The sequence below is a fragment of the Poecilia formosa genome, unplaced genomic scaffold, assembly GCF_000485575.1.
Source record: "Poecilia formosa unplaced genomic scaffold, Poecilia_formosa-5.1.2 Scaffold1117, whole genome shotgun sequence".
NCBI classification, from domain to species: domain Eukaryota; kingdom Metazoa; phylum Chordata; class Actinopteri; order Cyprinodontiformes; family Poeciliidae; genus Poecilia; species Poecilia formosa.
Genome location: NW_006801056.1, coordinates 4,788 through 26,313, shown reverse-complemented (window position 1 = coordinate 26,313; position 21,526 = coordinate 4,788). Strand labels below are relative to the sequence as shown.

The following is a 21,526-nucleotide window of genomic DNA, read 5'->3' as shown; positions in this document are numbered from 1 at the left end:
TACTCTGACCCAGAGCGCTGATGAGGAGGAGAGGAGGGGGAGGGGGGAGGGAATACAGCTGACATTGATTCAATATTGATCAGATGTTGATCAGACATTAGCATTTCAGACATTAGATTTCAACCACCAAACAACATTGATTCAATGACACAGTTTCACCACTGGTTACTTGGCTAGAGGTGGATGGTTGTTTGATGGTTGATCCACCATCATTTGTCATCTTCAACCAAAAATCAACCATTAATCAGACTTCGGCATTTCAGTGATCAGATTCCAACCACAAAACAACATTGATTCAATGACACAGTTTCAACACTGGTTACTTGGCTAGAGGTGGATGGTTGTTTGATGGTTGATCCACCATCATTTGTCGTCTTCAACCAAAAATCAACCATTAATCAGACTTCGGCATTTCAGTGATCAGATTTCAACCACAAAACAACGTTGATTCAATGTCACAGTTTCAACGGTTTGATTGGATGGTTGTTTGATGGTATACAAGTATTGATGAAATACTTGTATTTCATCAAGTATTTGATGAAATACTTGTTTCATCAAATACTTGATGAAACAAGTATTTAACAAACTTGTTTCATCAAGTTTGTTAAATACTTGATGAAACATATTTACCGTGTGTGATGTTTGTTGTGAATGACTATGCTCACAGACGAACGAAATAATTAGTCCAAGTTTGTCGTTTGTTGAATGTTCAGAAATTAAAGCCTGTAATGCGCATGTAATGGTAAAATACAGGCGCAAGGTAAAATAGCCCTTTTAAGCACACCCTTTGCCATGGCAACCACCATGAGCCGAGGAGGGACTCCATTGAAAACGTACCATTAAATCCGTTACGATATTAGGTCTTCAGGCTTGATATTTAATTTGCGATTATTAATAACCCCTCCCCTGAACACAGCGGTGGTTGATTAGTTAATTTTAAACTCCTGCTCTGCTCATTATTTTGGTAATGGAACCGAAACGCACAGAATTGCGCAACACTTTGTTGAAACAATAATCACTGAGATTAATATTGTTGTTGGATTTTGTTGAAAAATCAACACGTTTTGTTGATTTTATTTTTTAATAAAGTTATGAATGTTTTAAGCCAGTCAGAGGAGGACGTGCTGGTCACAGCGTCCTGATGGCGTTCAGTTTGTCTTCTAATGCCGATGTTACGTCAATCCGCGTAACACCTGCAAGAGAAGGGAGCGGCTGTCTGTTGTAAAGAATCAGTGGGTTCACTGTGCAGCCGTGAGTCCACCCACTAATCAGCCGTGACTGATTAGTTTTTCAAGAACAATCTAAAACACGACTTAATCAGTTAATAAATAGCTTTATTCCCATTTCATATTGTTTCTGAACTGTTCGTACTTTGTTAGAGCAGGGGCGCACGTACCCGCCTACTTTCACCCCTGAAAATAACCAGTTTAAAAGCTAAAATGAATGGTTATATGCCAGACTTGGAAAACTGGGATGCACTCCATGCCATGATGTTAGGAATTTAGGTCTCTAACATTGCAGCCGAGGGAAATACAGCTTTATTTTGTAGCAATTTGCTCCGCAAGAAAATTAAACAGCACAGAAATTACATTTGCACTTTGATTGTTATATGAGCAGGATTGCACCAATGGTTGTTTACTAGAAAGGCAAGCCTTTCTCCTTTCCACCTAACACTCTCAGTACAGTTGCTGTTGTCCTCAACAGTCTGGTAACCCATGAAGGAAACATTGACATCAGGAATGGCAATGTTTCATGTAGCTTAAAGCACTTTAAACTACACTTTTGATGTTCTATCTGTGCTACCCAACAATCCGTCTTACATTGTGGCAATGTACATCTGCACACCGATGTTATGACACAGATAGGTTACTCAGCAGATTTCTTATAAATACAGCACAGACCATCAGATCAATCTTTTCGCACAGAGGCGCTTTTAAATGAGTGTAGACTGGATTATGTACATGTGTTTTTTCTTATGCAATACCCCCAAAAAACTAATGTTTTAAAGATTAATGTTAATTTAGGTTAAAACTTTCCTCCAGCACACAATATTCCCACTACTTTTATTAAACACAAAAAGATCCATTTACATCAATTTCAATATGAATAGGGGATCTACTTTGATAATTCTGAACAATTTTGAATGTAACTCAGCCGTGTAGTCAGTTGTTCCAGTCCTTTGAAGCAATTTGTCTTCAGCTTGGTAAGAAATAAAAAAATAAATAAATACTTACTGTAGTTTTGGAAAGTTAAGGCGGCACTGGTGGTTCGAACAAAACCAGATCTTACTTGATTTAGAAAATTCCAGAAAAACAAAACAAAGAAAGGAAAAGCACACGTCACTGAACAGAGAAATTAAAGATGAATGTCAAAAACATTAACTGTGTGACCCTAGATTTTAATATTCAAAGGGAATTACTTCAGATGTAACATCATGAACATCTTTTAGAAAATGTATTGTCTCTGCTGTTTGGTTTAAAAATACAGTGCCACAACAAAGTGTTAACACTCCTTCATTTTTTATTTAAAAATGCAGTCATATAGGTTAAGTTCAACCAGTCTGCAACAAAATCAATTGAATAAATTAAGAAACTAAAATAATATAGCTAGGAAAATAAAAGGAAGTCCATAAATTGGATTCAAATACATTCATACTGATGATAATAATGGGAGCTCTTCCCAGGAGTGATCAAGAGAAGGGTTTCACCGAAATACCATTTCACTTGTGAAGGTACACTATGATGCTTCCTTGAACAAGCTAGGATAGGTTTGTGGTCTATACAAAGCATGCTCACTACATATAGTACACAAAATCATTCCAAGATAATTGAGATTTCACCCAATCAGTTCTGCCTGTTTTGAGTTCATTTAGGAATCCGCTGTTTTAGCACTATATCACAAGTATGCAAATAAGCTGCTGCAGGCCAAACCCTCCTAACTTAGTGTTTACATTAACACCTCAGACACATGAACAAGGCCACATGCGGATGTACAGTGGTACAGCCATCCATCTTAGACCCCCAAGCAGAAGTGGAGCCTCCTGAACAACCATCAAGCCACAACCACTGAAGGATTAAATGCAGCAGATCTGACGCACATTTATATCATTATTAATTCAAACTCTGAAGATCCTGCTTCAGCACAATAATTCAGCACAAAGAATGTTTTTTTTTTTCCACAAATGCAACATTTATTAAAATACATATTTGCAAGGTTAGAAGAGAAGCACTTCTCTCAACATGTGAAAATAAAGAGAATAAAATTCAGACAATGTTCAGACAATTCAGAGTGTCTGGGATTTTTTCACAAACACACCATCTTCTCAATCTAGACAATCTCTTCCAGTTTAGTACAATTTCAACAGTAAATGCATAGATATTGTGGGTAGCGTAACGTGACATACAGGACTAGTAGAGGCTGTAGTTCACCGATAGCTTGGGCTAAATGACAGTCATGTTTGTGCTGAACAACAATAGAAAACAAACAAGACATTATTATGTACTTATGTTGCCATCATCTGCAGATTTGTGATTAATAGTAGGAACAGAACCTTCCTTCAAAGTATTTGAAAAATCCTGCTATGTAATGTTAGTAGTTTTCAAAGGGCTCCTTAATAAAATTTACAAACTGCAACTTTCTCTGGCAACAGTGCATTGCAAGCAAAAATAAAATGAAGGCACATTACTCTGTTCTCTGTGACTGGAAGAAAAGGCATGGATAAATGCTCTGAATTACAGCCGATAGCAAAGTAGTTTCCACAGCCGTTGTGCAGTGGCATCTTAGTGACTCTTGTAATGAAGTGGGTGGAGATTCACTTGGATTGCCAGGTCAGGGGCAATCCAAGTGGGCTTGGCTTGGGGATGCTAGGTAACAAAATTGTGGCATAACAACTTAAAGATTTTTGAAACAGGTCGTTTCTAGATACCAGCAGAATATTTACTTATTCCCAAAAAATGGCTAGGCATTTTTTTTTTCTTTTTCTTTTTTGGCACTTGGACTGTTTCTAGAACCGGTGGATACCCAAATGGAAGGACAGAAACATGGAAAAAGTGAATTTTGGACCTTTAAATGATCATTTATTCATGCTATGTTTTTAGCAAGGCTTTATGTAATTGGGATCCAGTTATGGCGACCAGTTCCTTTTAAACTATAACTTGATTTCCAGATATTCTAAAACATTTAATGGGAATGCAATAAAATCAGCATTACCTATTATTATGGAAGTTATTACATTTGATGAAATTAATAAAATTATACATTTGCTTATTCATTGTTTACCTAACACATAGTTTCTAAAACAGACTAGGAAAATAAAAACTGTTCAGCATATAGTACAAAACAAAGCTGAGAACAGGAAAAAAATAATATAATCATGCATATTTAAAAAAATAAGATAAAAAATGTTGTATACAAAAGTAAAAAGCAGATTTCTTTCTTAAACACAAAGTTCAATATAAATTTGTGTGAAGGCTGGAAATTGCCCAAATTTACACTAAAACATAACAAGCACATAAATATAGATTTTTTCTGTATCATTCACTAACCCCCCACTCTATTAAATTCACATCAATTTGGCAAAGCAGACTCCACTGAATCTATAGTGTGATAACATTGTGAATATTACTATGGAGTCCCTGCAGCAGTGGTAGGTTACGGAGCCCCCTACGGAACAGGGGGAAAATGGTTTCTTTTGCGTTACCTTGCAAAACGTTTGCGTTCCCTCTCAATAAGAAAATACACCCTGGTCTGTTTTATATACAGTCGCAAATGTCATTTTAAATGTTCAAATATATACACATTTAAAGAGCCTTAGTGAAAACATGTTTATACATTCTTAACTCTGCAAAAAAATGATTGAACATTGATTTATTCTCTGCATATTTTTGTGTAAGGTTGAGATGGAACTGCACATGAAAACGGCCCTTTATTAACCATTCAGACTACCAATACAAAAGAGACACAATCAGAAGTGTCAGATGACTTACTACCCTGTGAAAATAACTCAGAAATAGTCTTTGGATGTATTTTTATTTCTTTCCATCTTATGGAAAGTTTCTGTTTATATCATAGGTTTGTGGTGCCTTTCTATACTAAAGAAAAAGATATAAAACTTCAGATACATCACAAACAAGATATTAATATATATGGAGAAACCTTATGAAAACCTTATATAATAGCACAAAGTATGGTGGTCACTGTAAGAAAGACTTTCAGTATTCAATTATACTGCATGAACTGATCAGTACATTACTGCGAGAGAATGAAAAACCGATTGCGAGGTAAAACAAAAGACTTGCGAGGTAACACAATATTTTTGCGAGGTAATGCAAAAGAAAAAAAAAATCCTCCATGTCCCCTAGGGATATCCATTGTAGGGAGTATTAGAGAAACTAGCTTTTTTTTTTTGTTGTTTGTTTTTGGCTGTGTTGCCTCTGATGCTCAGTTAATCAGATGACCAGAAAAGAAGAGTTGATGTGAAAAAGTGGGGGGGGGAAGAGGAATTGAATCTTGATTTAGTTATTAAACCTAAACTCTTATGTTTTGGATTCTGTGTTTTCCTCTATCTCTTTTATCTGTACATGCACACTGCTGCAGCTTACTCAACCATGTTTATGTGCAACTGTAACCGGTCAGACAATAACAATCTGAAACTGATCACACTAATCTTTAGTGCAATCAGTACAGTAGAGATGGTACAGAATGCGAAGAAGAATAAAAGCTAAACTCATGTTGCAATCTTTGACTCATTTGGTTGCATCCCTAAGGTGTGCTAAGTGACGCCCAGCGCTGGACGGTGAATGTCACTCTGTATCTGTTCTATTTGTATGACTTGCATGACTTGTAATATTTGATACATTTTTGGCCTGTTTTATACTTAACCAAATCTCGTTATTTCTCAAGGTAATTACACTGAGGGTTTCTGCTCGGGTTCCAAAAACTGGTAAACAGACCTGGGTGGCGCACAGAGATATTGGGATTGAAGTAATGGCTCTATGATTGCACTTGTACATCTGTTGATTATTTGCTGTGTGATAATAAAATGTTGATGTGTGAATGCTGACTGGCAGATTTCTGAATGTCCTACAATCACTTTGGAGAGAATTTATCTTTGTGTATAAATTGTTAATTTGTTTTACACTAAATGATTGAAAATAAATATAAATTCTTCGCATTCAAATACATCAACATTTTGGTTAATCCATACCTTGCACATTGTTTTAGGAAAGCATTCCAGTACCGGCATCTTGCTGGTTACCAGCACTACTTTGCCCTTTAGTCTTACCATCTATCTTACCTGCAAAGAAAAAAAGAATGCATTTCACTCAAAGTAAAATTCTTTGAATTACTGAAAAACAGAATTTGACATACATAGAAACATAGACATATTTTAAGTTTAAATACTACTAAAACTTTGAAACTGAATTGAAAGAACGTTTTTTTAAAAACCATAAACCAGATTTTATGCTTCTTTTTTATAAAGAAGCTCTTTATTAAAAAGGGACTGAGCTAAAAGTCAAACTTTGTTATAACAAATTTTATTTTGTCACATCTCTGAGGTGTAGCAAGAAAATGCTGGCATTCTTATTCAATTTAGAGTGACTTAAGGCTAATTATACAGTTCATTATGTAAACCAAGACAAACTAAAACAGTCTAACTTACCCGACCAGTTTCTTTTGCGCCAGTACAGACAATAAAAGAGGACTACTGCAATAACAATAATTCCAACAACAACTCCAATAAAAGCCACTTTCCAAAGACCTGAAATAGATTCCAAGAGGATAATATTACTCTCTCAAAGTAACAATAGAACAATCACTGACTCAACCCTCAGAATAGTCCAATATAAAGTGCATATTGTGCTAAGATCTATAAATAACCTCAAAATACTAAAACTGTTTCTGACTGCTATGAGAATTGAATCATTTGTGACTGTTTTAAAAGATAGTCAGTAATGCTTATCATCATTGATTTAAAAAGATTTCAGAGCATCATTGTATATATTTTCTGCAGGAAAATAAGACTCAGGCTAGTCAGTTTGCTTCCATTCTTTCTCAGAAAACCACTAGTTCATAAGTTTCTGAACTAATCTTTACTGTTAGCTACAATGAAGGACGCTTTCTTACTTTCTTTCTCATTTGTTCCTAAATTTCTTTGGACCTCGGTATGATGTCTAACTTTTGAATATCATTTGGTATACATTATTTTTTCAAGAAGGTCCTATTTAAGTGTTGTCTTGACTCAGAACCCATGTGGCAATTATCAAGCCTGGGTGTGATTAGAAACAGGGAACTCAGATGTGGTAAGTTATGTTCATATAAGTTCATGAAGGTTTGAATTAGGTATTTTCTTTAATAATAAACACCTTTATTTAAAAACTGCCTTTTGTGTTTACTTGTGTTGACTATTATTTTCGGTTTAAGGTTCTGAAACATTTAAATATGACAAACATGAAAAAAATATTGGAAATTAGGAAGGGAGCAAACACTTTTCACATCACACAAGCGTTGACGGCTAATTACCCTATAACTTTATCATATCTAAATTGGCAACTGATGGGAATTATTACCTATTTATGATAATTCTGGAGAAACTTCTCTTAAAGAATAATAGAACAATTTCACTGACAGCCTACAGTTTCCCTGTCTGGGAACGAGAATAAAACCTGTTGAATGTGACAGGTAGCCAATCAGAAAGCGCGGTGACGTAAGAACAGAGGGAATCCCAAACAGCAGACATATCATGCAACTGAGAGTCCTGTGGATATCGGAGATGATATGTGGAAATCTTTATTATTATATGTAAAGGTCATTATTATATATTATTATGTTTATTCAGTTAAAAATGTTAACTATAAAAAACATAGTCACAGAGGTTTGGAAAATCGGCCGACAATTCTTAAATCTTGCCGTCTTAAGACTCACAAGCTCTACTCATCTCCTCTCGACCACTGCCCAAAAGCGCTCTGACTCTGGTCGCTATGGTAACGTTTACATATCCCTTCAAAATAAGATACAGATGCGCCACAAAAACGAGCATTTTACTTTCGTGAAAATTTTAACTCACGATAATGACTAACGGGAGCCCCGAGCTTGTTTCTCTGCAACGAGACGGTCCCATCTGGGAGTGATGGGAGACAATAACACCCGAGGTGTGTTGCTTGAGCACAGCGTGCTTGGCAGTGGCGCAAAAAGTGGGTATGCAGCGCATGCAACGCATAGGGGCACTGACCAGAGGGGGCGTCAAAACCCGGTCTGGAGGGGGCGGCGCCCCGATGATGCCTTCGCATACACTTCACAGCGCCCTTACGCTCCTTCGCCTCGCGCACATGTAAATGTGAATGTAGCGAGTTTTACCTTTCACGTGTCTTCGTATCGGGGTGGGGGTAAACATACGGTCGCTCATACGGATAGAGCGACTGTATGTTTTCTACGCTCCTTCACCCTTACGTACCTTCCTTCGAGGGAGGGGGGATTTATGTTTTTGCATCCACCTGAATAATATGTAGTTGCGCACCTGGTGCTTGGTCACTACGTGGCGAAGCAGTTTGAAGCTTCATTTCCTCATTAGCAAACCGGTTGCCGCATGTTACGCAGAGCGGGCTTGTAATGTGGGAATCACCTACCGGTCCGGGATAAATCCATTCTCCTGTCTCTTCTCTGGGCCTTTCCCCTTTGCTAAGAAACTTTCCAAAGACGTTTGATCTTTTTCTTACTTTTTCTAACTCATTTTGCTGCTTGTGGCTCAGTGTTGGCGCGCAAGTAACCGAGAGAATCCGGTTAAAGGATTTTCAAAATAAAAGATTCTCCAGACTCAAATAATACATAAAACGGAAATATTTAATTATTTCTTGCGCGGCCCGGTACCAATTGGTCCACGGAGCGGTACCGGGGTCCGTGGGTTGGGACCACTGCTTTAGATAACTTTCTTATTACAAAGCTAAGACAGAATAGAAGACCCACCTACTGCATGAATACAGCAAGTGGCTCTCATGCCACTCATGCCAGGGTACAAATTACACATCTTTGAGACAGTCTTTTATGATTTATACTGATTGTTTGAAAATCAAGTCAGATCTAAACAAATCTGCTTATTTTTTAAATAAACATGAAGGAGTAGCAGAATGCAGGTTTTAATAGATTCTCACTAGATAAGTAGATAATTTCCATCATTATTGTAAAGATATAGAAGACCAGGACTCACCCATTTGCTCTCCTCCGTTTCTGTTCATTGACTCTATAAAATACAGAAACATTATGAAAGACAGTTTTTTACTGTATGTTTTTATTACAGTGGAGAAATATCAGAAGAAAATCAAACAAAAAAAATCTCTATCAAAGGCTTAAATAAGTTTTTTCAAGAATCATGCTTTCATTATCATCAGTATCTTTTTTTATCTTGAACCACCAAAAACGAATAAGTGTCTCCCTATTTAAAGCATATTTTAACTAGTTTTAAAATTAAAAATCAGACTAATGCTTTAAACATGTTAGCCTTCCGGTGGGTTTAGTGTGATGCTCAGGAGGAGCGCAGCAAACATCATGGTCGGACAGCAGGGAAGCAAACAGGGGTATCCCATCAGTTCCCGAAACCAAACAAGAAAAACCTTTGCATGCAGGGTCAGTGCGACCTCGCCAGACTATGTAGAGTATAAACACTATATTGCCAAAAGTATTGACTCACATATGAGCTTAAGTGACATCCCATACCTAATCCATAGGGTTCAATAAGATGTTGGGCCACCGTTTGCAGCTAGAACAGCATCAATTCTCCTGGGAAGGCTGTCCACAAGGTTTAGGAGTGTTTATGGGGATTTCTGATCATTCTTCCAGAGGCAGATTTGTGAGGTCACTTACTGATGTTGGACCAGAATGCCTGGCTCTCAGTCTCAGCTCTAATTCATCTCAAAGGTGTTGTATCAGGCTGAGGTCAGGACTCTATGCAGGCCAGTCAAGTTCATCCACACCAGACTCTACCATCCATGTCTTTATGGACCTTGCTTTGTGCACTGATGCACAGTCTTGTTGGAAGAGGAAGGGAAAAGCTCCAAACTGATTCCACCAAGTTGGGACCATGGATTGTCCAAAATGTCTCTTTTCACTAGAACTAAGGGGTCAACCCCAGCTCCTGAAAAACAACCTCACACCATGATTCCCCCCGCCCCCCTCAAACAAACTACACTTGGCACAGTGCAGTCAGACAAGTACTGTTGTTCTGCCAGTTTTGGTGTTCCATCTCCCCATTTTGATCCAAAACAAACCAAAGTGGGCTACTTCGTTAGTGCTCCGTTTGTGCCATTGTAGATCTGCGGTTTGGTTCGGGGGCAACTGGAGAAGGGCGCTCCCATGCCTGACTCCACACCATCCGCCATCTTGTTAAGATATTTGCACTAGAAACTAGTGCAAAAGACAGACTTGTTTCTCAAGTCTCTCTTTTGTTTGAATGTTAGTTTTGTCATCAATAGAAGTAGTTCAAGGTAGTCCAAGTATGTTATAGTTGTGATATGAAAATATATAGTCATCATTGAAAGAGTTATTCTTAGGAAAGGCACTAAGTAACTACAAATTTTTCTGATATTTTGACATGTATAATTGGACAATTTGTAGGTTTTGAATCTGATTTAGATTTTTTTCAGTTGCGATCTAAAACAAAAGTTGCTCTGAACTCAATATAAACATTAAAACTCCGGCTAGAATCTAATTAGAAAAGTTGGACATATTTATTTTTAATATATTTATTTGATAATAGAGAGCAAAACTTACCAGAAGGCATGAGCACCAAAGTCTTTTCTGAATAAATTTGATGGCAGATTTCCTCTTGCTTCACAACACAGTGGTAGAAGTCTTTCTTTGTCACAACAGCTTGAAGGATAATATCACAGTAGTTTCCGTTCTGACATTTAGTATTTTCAGCATCAATAGTGACATTAGCACTATTCTGCAACTCCATTGTAGGTTGTAGAAAAGCACCATGAACTTCACACTGCACCTTCACCCCATTGTTTAGTTCCTCAACACTCTTGATAGTTGGCTTCGGACAAGTACCTATAAATATTGAATAAACAATAAAAACAGCAAGAAAAACTTAAAGATTAGAAATTAAATCCATGTCTTTTTCAAATAAAAACAAAACAAGTAAGACAGACTGAAGGAGCCTAAAAAGCTAAATTCCACTTAATATATTTTTTAAATCAATTAATAATAAGTATGGCAATCCACTAAGAAGACAATATTGTTTAAGTACGTCATAATATAGAGGCACCAGTGCAACCAGAAGGTATTCACAAAGCTTAAATTTTCTCACATTTTGTTTTGTTATAACCCTATTCCAAAATGAATTGAGTTATTTCCCCTCAAAACTCTGCACACCATACCCCTATTAGTAAATAGACTGCATTAATAAATAAATCACATGTAAATAAATATTCAAAGCCTTTGCCATGAAGTTCATAAATGAGCTCAGTAGCTTTCCTTTTCCACTGATCATTGTGGATGTTTCTACAGCTTGCTGGACTCCATCTCTGGTAAATTCAGAGAACTAGACAAGATTTGGAAAAGCAAACAGTTTACTACATATGATCCCAGAATTCACAGGGCATGTCTGAACTTAACAAGTATGAAGTCAAGTGAGATTTTGGTCTACCTCAGAGACAGAATTGTCTCACAGCACACCTGTGGAAGTTTACAAATAATTCCTGCTGCTTTGAAGGTCCAAATGAGCATAGTGGACCCATCATCTGTAGATGAAGGAGGTTTGAAACCACCTATGACTCTTCCTAGATCTAGCTGACTGTCCAAATTTAGCAAAGAATGGTCTTGGTCAGGGAAGTGGCCAAAACTAATGTTTCTTTGTGAAGAAATAAGGACCTTTCAGAAGGGCTACCATCTTTGCAACAATCCTCCTATATCTGCAAAGATACCAGGAATTTGCCAAAAGGCATCTGAAGGACTTTCAGACCATGAAAAATAAAATTCTCTTATCTGATGAGATGATCAAAGTTTTTTGTGGGACTTCCAGGAATCATGTTCAGATTAAATTAGTAACAGTTCATCATGTGGCCATAAGTTTAACTACAGTAAAGCATCGCAATGACAGCATCATTTGATGGGGATAATATTCAGCAAGGAGACTAATCAGGATAAATGAAAAATTGAATACAGTGATCCCTCGTTTGTCGCGGGGGTTGCGTACCGAAAATAACCCGCGATAAGCGAAATCCGCGAAGTAGAGTTACCTTTATTTTTTACAATATTACACACCAAAATTAAATACTCTACATTGAAACTAAAGAACAAAATCTGTTTTCAGGTCAGCGGATGTGCGTGTTCATCAATCGGGCCTTAATGTGATGTGATGTCATTAAAGCGTCTCCTCCAACCTGCCCCGCGAGATTAACAGCTGAATCTACGGCAGAGCGATGGATCTCGTCAAGCGAGCCTCTGGTCGGGTTTTGCGCTGATTCTGGCCAGCTTTTTCCAGCAGGCATTCAAAGTTTCAGTTTTCATCTCCTGAATGGCCAAGCTGTATTACTTATATTTAAATACCGTAACGTTACTGGCACACAGGCAAAGAACAGCAGAGTGTTTAGCCAATCAGGACGCAGAACTCAATGCACTGTGAAAAAAAACTGCACAAAAAAAAATCCGCCAAGCAGCGAGACCGCGAAAGCTGAACCGCGTTATAGCAAGGGATCAATGTACATCATTTTGAAGAGACATCCTGGATGAGAACCTATTCCAGAGTGCTCTTAACCTCTTAACTGTGATAACAGTTCACATTTCAACGGGGAAATGACTCTGAGGATTAAGTTAATATAGCAATAAAGTGGTTTCAGGACAACTCTGTGAATATATTTGATTAGCTGAGACAAACTTGAACCAGAATGAACATCACTGGAGAGATCTGAAATCAATGTTTCTTAATCCAACCTGATTGCGCTTGAGAGATTCTGCAAAGAAGAATGGGCTTAAATCCTCAGGTACATGTGCAAAGCATGTGACATCATATTGAAAGACTTTGAGTGTAATTGCTGCTATTGTTGCATCAACTAAGTACTACTAAGAAAAATACTTGATTTCTTTTTTCTTTCTTTTTTTTTGCAAAACAATTAAATACTAACATTTTTACATTGTCATTGGGGTGTATTTTGTGTTGAATTCTGAGAGGATTTTGGATTAAAATGAATAAGTCCATTTTGAAGTAAGGCACAAGTTTGAAACTGTCCACTTACCGGATGCATCATAAATATTCTTGCAATGCCTAATTCTTCTAGAAGTGAGATTTCCTACGTTATTTCCTTTCTGCTTTGTAGCTACAATACATACAGCAGGGTAAAATAAAGATCGAATTTGACGTCACAATTTTTCAGGGGTGCACCAACTGCAGTTGTCTAGCCGAATGAGATTACGCTGGTCAACAGCCAAAAAAGCCAAAAAATTGTCTGGGGTTTCTCCAACTGTTTTAGGGTCATTTTGATGTGCTGAATCCAAAAATCACATTGGTTTTGCTCAATCTGGTCAACTTTCTGAACTATGGATGCAACATGAGTATCAAAATGCATGACTTGTTCTCACATCTAGATCGGTTTCCTGAGAATCTGGGATCAATGAGTGATGAGCAGGAGGGGAGATTCTATCAGGACATAAAAGAGATGGGGAATTTTACACAATAAACATGTAATGTTCAATTTACATGTATTTACCTTTATCAGTGTTTATTTCAATTTACAGAAATCTAAGTTTGTAACATTTAACTGATATACTGTCTTATAAAACTTTTTTTTCCCTCCTAAAACCTTTTCTGGGTGAGAAATATTAACGGAAATTAATTGATAATGTCACAAAAATGTAACTAATTTAGTCAAAATATCGGATTTCTCTAAATCAAATTAGAATAAAAATCTGACCTGATTGACTAAGATGGATGTCATTTTTGGATTCAGCGCTGCAAAATAGTCCTAATTCAATTGAAAAAAATATAGACAACTTCCAAAAAATATTTTTTGTAACACAGTGTTATGATCTTTAAAAAACCTGACCGGCCAATTGCGATTTTGGTCAATACCATATTTTTTTGTTTGAAATGACACCAAATATAGCAAGAAAGTTGCTGAGTTGGTGACTGTTGTTAACTGCAAACATGCAGACATGACCTTGTGAGCCGGTCTGTCAGTCAAACGTCTCTCACAAGAGAGCAGAAGAGGACAGTGGGTGATTTTTAGACCTTTGCTGAGATACATAACATTGAGGGATAAGATCAGCTTTACAAGTAAGAATCGGCTGATCACTGATCTCGCAAAATTAAGGAAACTGGCGTTGATATATTGGTTGTCTGACAAATCGGTGCACCCCTACAATTTTTCACAGTACATATATTTCTTAAGGTGCAATTGACATGACATTTTCACCATGTGTTGGTATCCAAGTCATTCTTACACAGAAATCAACAAAAATAATATGTACAAAAAGTAAGTTATGTATGGTAATATAAAATAACAGAGGGGAAAAGTATTGAACATGCTTACCTACATTTATTCAATAGTGTGTACAAAAGCCTTTGATCATGACAACTTCATGATGCCTCTTGTATGGAGAAACTATTTGTATGCGCTTCTAAAATGAGTTTTTGACCCATTCTTTCACACAGAAAGTCTTTATATATGAAGGTTCCACAAGCCTCTTCTATGAACTGTGACTTTTTTGTTCTTTCCATAGATTTTCAACTGAATTCAAGTCAGGTGACTGGCTGGACCATTCTAACAGCTTTATTTTCTTTCTCTGAAGCAAGTTTACTTTTCTTGGCACTGTGTTTGGTACAATTCTCTGGCTGAAATGTCCACCCTCATTTCATCTTCATCATTCTGGTAAACAGCAGCAGATTTTTCTCAATAACGTACATTGGCACATTGTTCTTTTCATCCTCTCTTCAATTTTATGAAGTTTGCTAGTACTAAATTCTGATAAACATCCCCACAAAATAATGTTCTTACCTCCAAACTTCCCTGTCGGTCAGATGTTTTTGGAGTGATGTGCAGTGTACTTTGTCTCCAAACATGGTGTGTAATGGCATCCAAAGAGTTAAATTTTGCTTTCAACTGACCAAATTGTTCTCCCAGTGTTTCACAGGCATTTTCAAATGCTGTGCAGCAAACATTTAATAAGTTTCAACATGCTTTTTCTTAGAAATGGAGCCTCGACCCTGGTTGTGGCCAGTTTATGGTCAAATTATGTTCTTTCCATTTCTGGATTATGGCTCCAACAGTGCTCACTGGATTATTTAGAAGTTCAGAAATCCTTCTGTAGCCAGTGTCATCAAAATGTTTTACAACAGTGCTGCAAAGGTCTTGAGAGAGTTCTTCGCTTTTACCCATCATCAGATGGTTCTTGTCTGACACCTTGGTAATGGCACACTTTTTTAAAGGCCATTAGTCTGGACTAGGCAAGTTGATATTTATTTGCACTGACGAGGTGCAGTGTGGGTTTCCAATCACTGATAAATTTTCGCTGGTGTCATGGCTTTCCATGCCTTTTTCAAAGTCCCTCTCTGAATGTGTTCAATAATTTTTCCACGTGTCATTTCACATTATTACACATTACTTAATTTCTGAACTTATTTGTTTTGGTTTCTTTCTATGTATGGATTACTTGGATTGCTAACAACATGCTGTCAAATTGTCTTTTACCTACTAAACATGCCTCTGTATAGTAAGAACCTCATAACAAAAGCTGGGTAGACAAACCATGAAAACTCCTGAAATAAAATTTTCTTGCAGAGACACCATAGTGAAAATCACTATTTCAATTAACCATATAATATGAAATATTAAATATACAAAAGTAGACTTACTCATATTAGAGCAGAGGTCTCAAACTCCAGTCCTTAAGGGCTGGTGTCCTGCAACCTTTGAAAGTCTCTCTGCTTCAGGACACCTGGCTTCAATATTAGCTCATTAGCAGAGCTCTGTTGAGCTTGACTGCATGCTAGTGAGGCAGCAGTTTCCCCATTTTTAAAAGTTGCAGAACTGGCCCTCAAGGACTGCTTCAGAGCCTCACTGAGTCAGAAATAAAAATATTTAGGACACATTATGGCTAACGTAATTATTCTACTGAGCTCATTCCACAATTAACACCCCACCACCACCACCACCACCACCAAAAAAAAAAACTTCAATACTTTTTTCACACTGATACTTTTATATACTCATTATCCATCCATTTAACAGTACAACTGGCCTACTGTTCAGCCTATGTTAAGTATAGAGTAAATATTGATGTGAAGAACTAAAATAATAATATCAGAAAAAATATAGGGAATAACTAATAGAAATTTCAGAATATAAATACAGTTCTACAGTAGCAGTCATGAAAATTACCAATATAATCAGTACATCTCTAAATCAAATATTTTAACCTGGGAAGGGAGGCAGTGCAGGATGGCAGAGTTATGCAGAATTTCTTTTTCATATTTAAAACCTTACAGGTTTTCAGTACCTTGCAAAAGTATTTACACACATTAAATATTATCACGTTATGTAACAGCCACAAACCTGTGTATTTTAGTGAGATTTTATGTGATAAAATACTGTCCCAATTTATTTTATTAAATAATTTTAAGCATGAACCATGATTCAGTTTTTGAGTCTTATTGATCATGACATGTTTATCATCATCCTAATAAAAGGTAAGCATAACCCAGTCTCAATTCTGTGGAAACCTCTAATATTCTTTAACAGAATCCCATGCATGACTTTTACATGTTTTTTTCCACTCTTCCATAAGGTTCATATTTATGACCTCTGTCTCTTCACAATGAGCATCTTGGGAGCTTCTCTGTTTAATGGTCTGCTTGCTCATCATGTTAATTTAGGATGAACGGTAGGTTTTGTTAAGTTTGCTGTTGTTTCATACTTCCATTTTCATCACAGTTTAGTGTTTTGTTGTTTAATGACTCAACACTGCTTTAAATTTCCTGAGTTGTCTGCTATTTTATTGGTCTTCATGTTAGTTTGTTCACAAATGTTCTTTAACAATTCCTAGCCTTCACTGAACAACTGTATTTGTTTTTATTTTCAAATACACACTAATGGGCTCTATTTACTATTAGGAAAAAATTTTGAAGATAAATTGAGTACAAATGTACAACACACTTGCAGATTTTATTTTGAAAAAAAAAAGGGAAAGAAAAACAGTAAACCATGGATCACTGTCCTTACTTTACTGTTAAGAATTTGTTCTACTATTACAATAAATATCCACAAAATACACTGAAGTTTGTGGTTGACAAAACGTGAAAAAAAATTCAAGGTGAATGAATAGTTTAGCAAGGTATGTAGCTGTTGCTTGTATCTTTCCATTAACAAATAACATATTTGCACATCTGTAACATTTTCTAAGACAACAAATGTGTCAACTGAATTATTTTAGATATCAACTGAAATGGTTCATACAATAAATAGAAATAATGAAACAGAATAAGATATAAATATTGGTGGGCTATACACACTTTGGATGTACACAATGCGGCTGTCTCCTGCCAATTTTCCCCGACGCTAACTTACAAGTTTAAATTTCCCATTATAGTCGCTATATCCAAAAGCTTCTGAATTAGCTGAGATAAATATTATTCTCCCAACATGATTAATACTCATATAGATTAAATGGATTAATTGTTAAGGCTATTAAAACTAAAGCACATTTAAGAAAGAATATCTCAAATATAAACCTATATATAAAGGAGCACATTAATTGTTCATGATCTAATAGAAACACGGCAGAAAGAAGCCATAAATTACCTGATGTTATAAGAACCAGGACTCACCGTATTTTCTTTCTGGGTCGTTTGTTCTGTCCTTTAAGATGCAAGCTATAGCGGAAAAAGGAAAAGAAGGAAGACGGTAAATGTCATGTCATCAGTTTGGGAGTTTCATCAAACAGGATAAAAACACTCCAAAAGTGTTTGTATTTATATTTGAATTTTTTATCACTATCACTAGAATACATATAGTTTCAAATATTACTTCTTTTAAAGATGTAGAGTATCGGTAGCTCTTTATGCTGTAATTCTTGGTTTTAATGCAATCAAAGTTTCTTTTCAGAAAATGTTTTATTTCATAGCTAGATTTATTAGTTACATTTTGCTATACTTTTTCCACTGTACACAGTTTTAATTTTATTAGAAACTAAAAGTAAAAGATTACTTTTAAATATGGTTTTATGAGAAAATTATTCTGGAGTTTGTCAGACAGAATAAATCCACCCTACAAATTTTATTTCAGTGAATGTCAATTTAACGTGAGTTTTAAGATCATGTTAATTCAAATAAGTACTATTTTTTGGGAGAAAACTGTGCATTACATTGTTAATGCATTAATTCATTTAAGTGTTTCTTAAGTACTCACCGACAGTAAGCTCAATGTTGTAACTCTTTGCTGAATCAATACACAGACAGGTGTAATTTCCACTGTCTGATACCTTTGCTTTTTTAATACTTATTGAGGCATTTCCAGAGTTTAGTTGATGTGGAAAATGAATGACACGGCCTCTGAACTGCTTGTCTTGACTTGAAGGGGAAACTTCACCATTTACACAAAGAAACACATCCTTTTCATCTTTTTTCCAGTCAAAGCGCTTAGTTGTAAGTGTTTCTTCACAAGAACAAGGTAGGATGACATCCTCATCTTCTTTGCAATAAATCTTAATGCCTGAAAAACAAAAACATATGTCACTAAAGGTTTTCAGATATTTTTCTAATAGTTTCCAAAACAGCATTTTATGAACATTAGGTGGGCCTATAATAATGAAATGCCATCCTATCCATTTATTCCAAAGTGAATGATGCTGACACGTAATTTGTTTTTTACTATGTAGAAAAACAACAAAAGAGAGGAGTTCTATGAAAACATGTAAGGTGATGCACTGTTGTTTTCACTGCTCTCAAGTGTTCCCAGAATAGAAGTACTTCAACTTTACTCTGCTGAGTTTGGAGGAAAAGAAAACAGAAGGTATATATATATTTTTTTTTATATCAAACAGTATCTGTCTGACATGCTGAGAACTAGTAGTCAGAGAGGGATGGTCCCTCTGATACTAAGACTATTAAGACTCTGACGCTTTCTTTAAACTTTAAACTTTGACATTTCTCTGAACCAATGAGCCAGTTATACACCAGATTCCGTGGCTGCCAGATTTTCTGACTCCTGAGAGTGCTGTTGGTATGCTCTCTATATAAATACAGAAGAAATGTTATTGCACACTTTGACGGTGACTGGTTTATAGAGAAAATGTGGTCAATATACAAAAATGTATCTGTAACCCTTGTATTTCTTTCTGGGTTTTTTGGAGATCTTTTTTATTTTTATTTTATTTTTTTGTGAAAGTCCAGGCTGATACTAACAATATACACTGCCACACCAAAAAAGTTGTCACATGAATTTAACTGAGCAAATATGTATGAGCTTCCTATTAGATAATACTGCATGGAAACTGTTTTCCAGCTAACAAAAAGTAATTTAATCCCAGCTGATGCAATGAGTAGCTTCACATTTCTTAAACAACCATGGGGAAAGACATTCTGTGGTCGTCATGTTTTCTCTGCTTCATTGGCATCAAGCAGAGAAAACATTTCAGGAGATAACAGAAACTACTAAAAATGATTTGAGACCTGTCCAACGCATTATTAAAAACTGGAAAGATACTGGTGAACCACCATCTTTGATGTCTTCTGGTTCTGGACTGCTTGCCACCCCCAGAACCAGCACCAACCATGAAGAAGCAGCATTCACGTTCTATGCACCACAAATCTGGAACAAACTTCCAGAAAATTGCAAAACAGCCAAAATACTGAGTTCCTTAGAATCTAGACTAAAAACCCAACTGGTAAGAGTTGCCTGACACATTTTGATGTGTGAAGCAACACATCAAATTTGGAAAAATAAAATGTTTTAATTGTTGATGACTTTGTCTTCTTCTGTTTTTATGATGTAAAACACTTTGAATTGCCTTGTTGCTGAAATGTGCTATACAAATAAACTTGACTGACTGACTGATTAATTCATTATGTATTAATTATTTTCTACAGAGGTGCCACAGAGTTCCTCGTTACATACCATTATTGATTGGTATTGTGGCAACTAAAGGCAACTTTTCCTGTCATATAACTTTATTCAAAGTGGGTCAAAAACAATATTAATGAGTATTTTGCGTGGCAATAAAAATGTCCTCCAACTTATTTATTTCAAAATTAATATCTCTGAATTAGCCTTTTCCCCTAATTGTGGGAAAACCCCATAAAAAACATAGCTGTAGAGAGTTTAATGAGAAAAGGGGGTGAAGGTGCCCTCATGTGTTCACAGGTTATTACTGCAGTTTTCACACAATACCTATAGAAAGAAAAACAAGGAGCTACTATCTTTTCAGGACGTTTACTTTCTTGAATTAATCTTTCTTTATTTCTAAGTAAAAAGGAAATGGGTTTCTTTTCAGTCGAAACTTTAAGTTCGACTGAAAATAAATGTAAGTCCTTCTATTAAAACCCATAAAAGCGTTATAGTTAAGTGCAAACCAGATGATTTTCTACTGCGTCTGATTCTGGACATAGACAATACCCATCTGCTTCCAGGACTCTCGGAAGCATTTACCGGTTTTGAAGAAGCAATGCGTATCCTCCCCACAAATGCATCTAACTAGGCTATCTGCATTAAGCATGATAAAAAAAAATACAAGCATGAGAACAGAAGGGTGTAATTCTTTCATGATAACGCTTCATTAAGGAGGGATGCTTATACAGACATTTCTGTTCAAAATGTTTTAGCAATAATGCAATTGTGACGACATGATTATATTTTCAATAACAAATACACACCCTGAATACTGCCGAAGCTCAAGACACTTACATGTCTTTAATCTTCTTAAACAGACTTTATTGAAGAATGTCAGAAAAAAGCAAATGCATTTTTTTCTTACCGATTTCATCACCAAATGTTTTCCCAATAAACGTCAGGAGGCAGAGGGACACACATGAAAGAAGCTCCATAGCTGCTGTAATCTGTCACTTAATCATATCACCTACAGAGCGCTCCTCTCAGACTGAGTCATCGCCAACTCTTTCGCTTTCAGCTTCCGACAAGCAATGTAGATAATGCTTCCGGTGAAAAGCACTAACAGGAAATTCCACCGACAAAGCTCAGTGTTGCCAACCTCATATCTTGAGCAACTGTTTTCAACCTTTAAGGGGGCATTTTATAGACTACTGCTATGTCATCCCTGTAATTTTTTTTTGACAATCTGAGCGCACAGAAAGCTATGAGAGGCCCCATGGGCCAAAACTTACAAACTCTCTTACACGTACTATCAAACTCTCTTACACTCACAGTCAAACTCTCTTACACTTACTATCAAACTCTCTTACATTCACAGTCAAACTCTCTTACACGTACTATCAAACTCTCTCACATTCGCTATCAAACTCTTACACGTACTATCAAACTCTCTCACATTCGCTATCAAACTCTTACACGTACTATCAAACTCT

General features: G+C 36.3%; 1 protein-coding gene across 1 annotated transcript in view; it reads right to left on the bottom strand.

Annotated features, from left to right (window-relative positions):
• Positions 1 to 3,946: 3,946 nt before the first annotated feature.
• The window catches only part of LOC103132540 (V-set domain-containing T-cell activation inhibitor 1-like), a 21,577-nt gene continuing 3,997 nt past the window's right edge, over positions 3,947 to 21,526 (bottom strand). The window contains exons 2-8 of the mRNA XM_007544347.2: positions 20,959 to 21,073; positions 18,396 to 18,698; positions 17,816 to 17,860; positions 10,762 to 11,043; positions 9,203 to 9,235; positions 6,662 to 6,760; positions 3,947 to 6,295 (exon numbers count right to left, since the gene is read on the bottom strand). Of these exons, the coding sequence (XP_007544409.1) occupies positions 6,219 to 6,295; positions 6,662 to 6,760; positions 9,203 to 9,235; positions 10,762 to 11,043; positions 17,816 to 17,860; positions 18,396 to 18,698; positions 20,959 to 21,028 (909 nt within the window). The 5' untranslated portion in view covers positions 21,029 to 21,073 and the 3' untranslated portion in view covers positions 3,947 to 6,218. The remainder of the gene's footprint in view (positions 6,296 to 6,661; positions 6,761 to 9,202; positions 9,236 to 10,761; positions 11,044 to 17,815; positions 17,861 to 18,395; positions 18,699 to 20,958; positions 21,074 to 21,526) is intronic.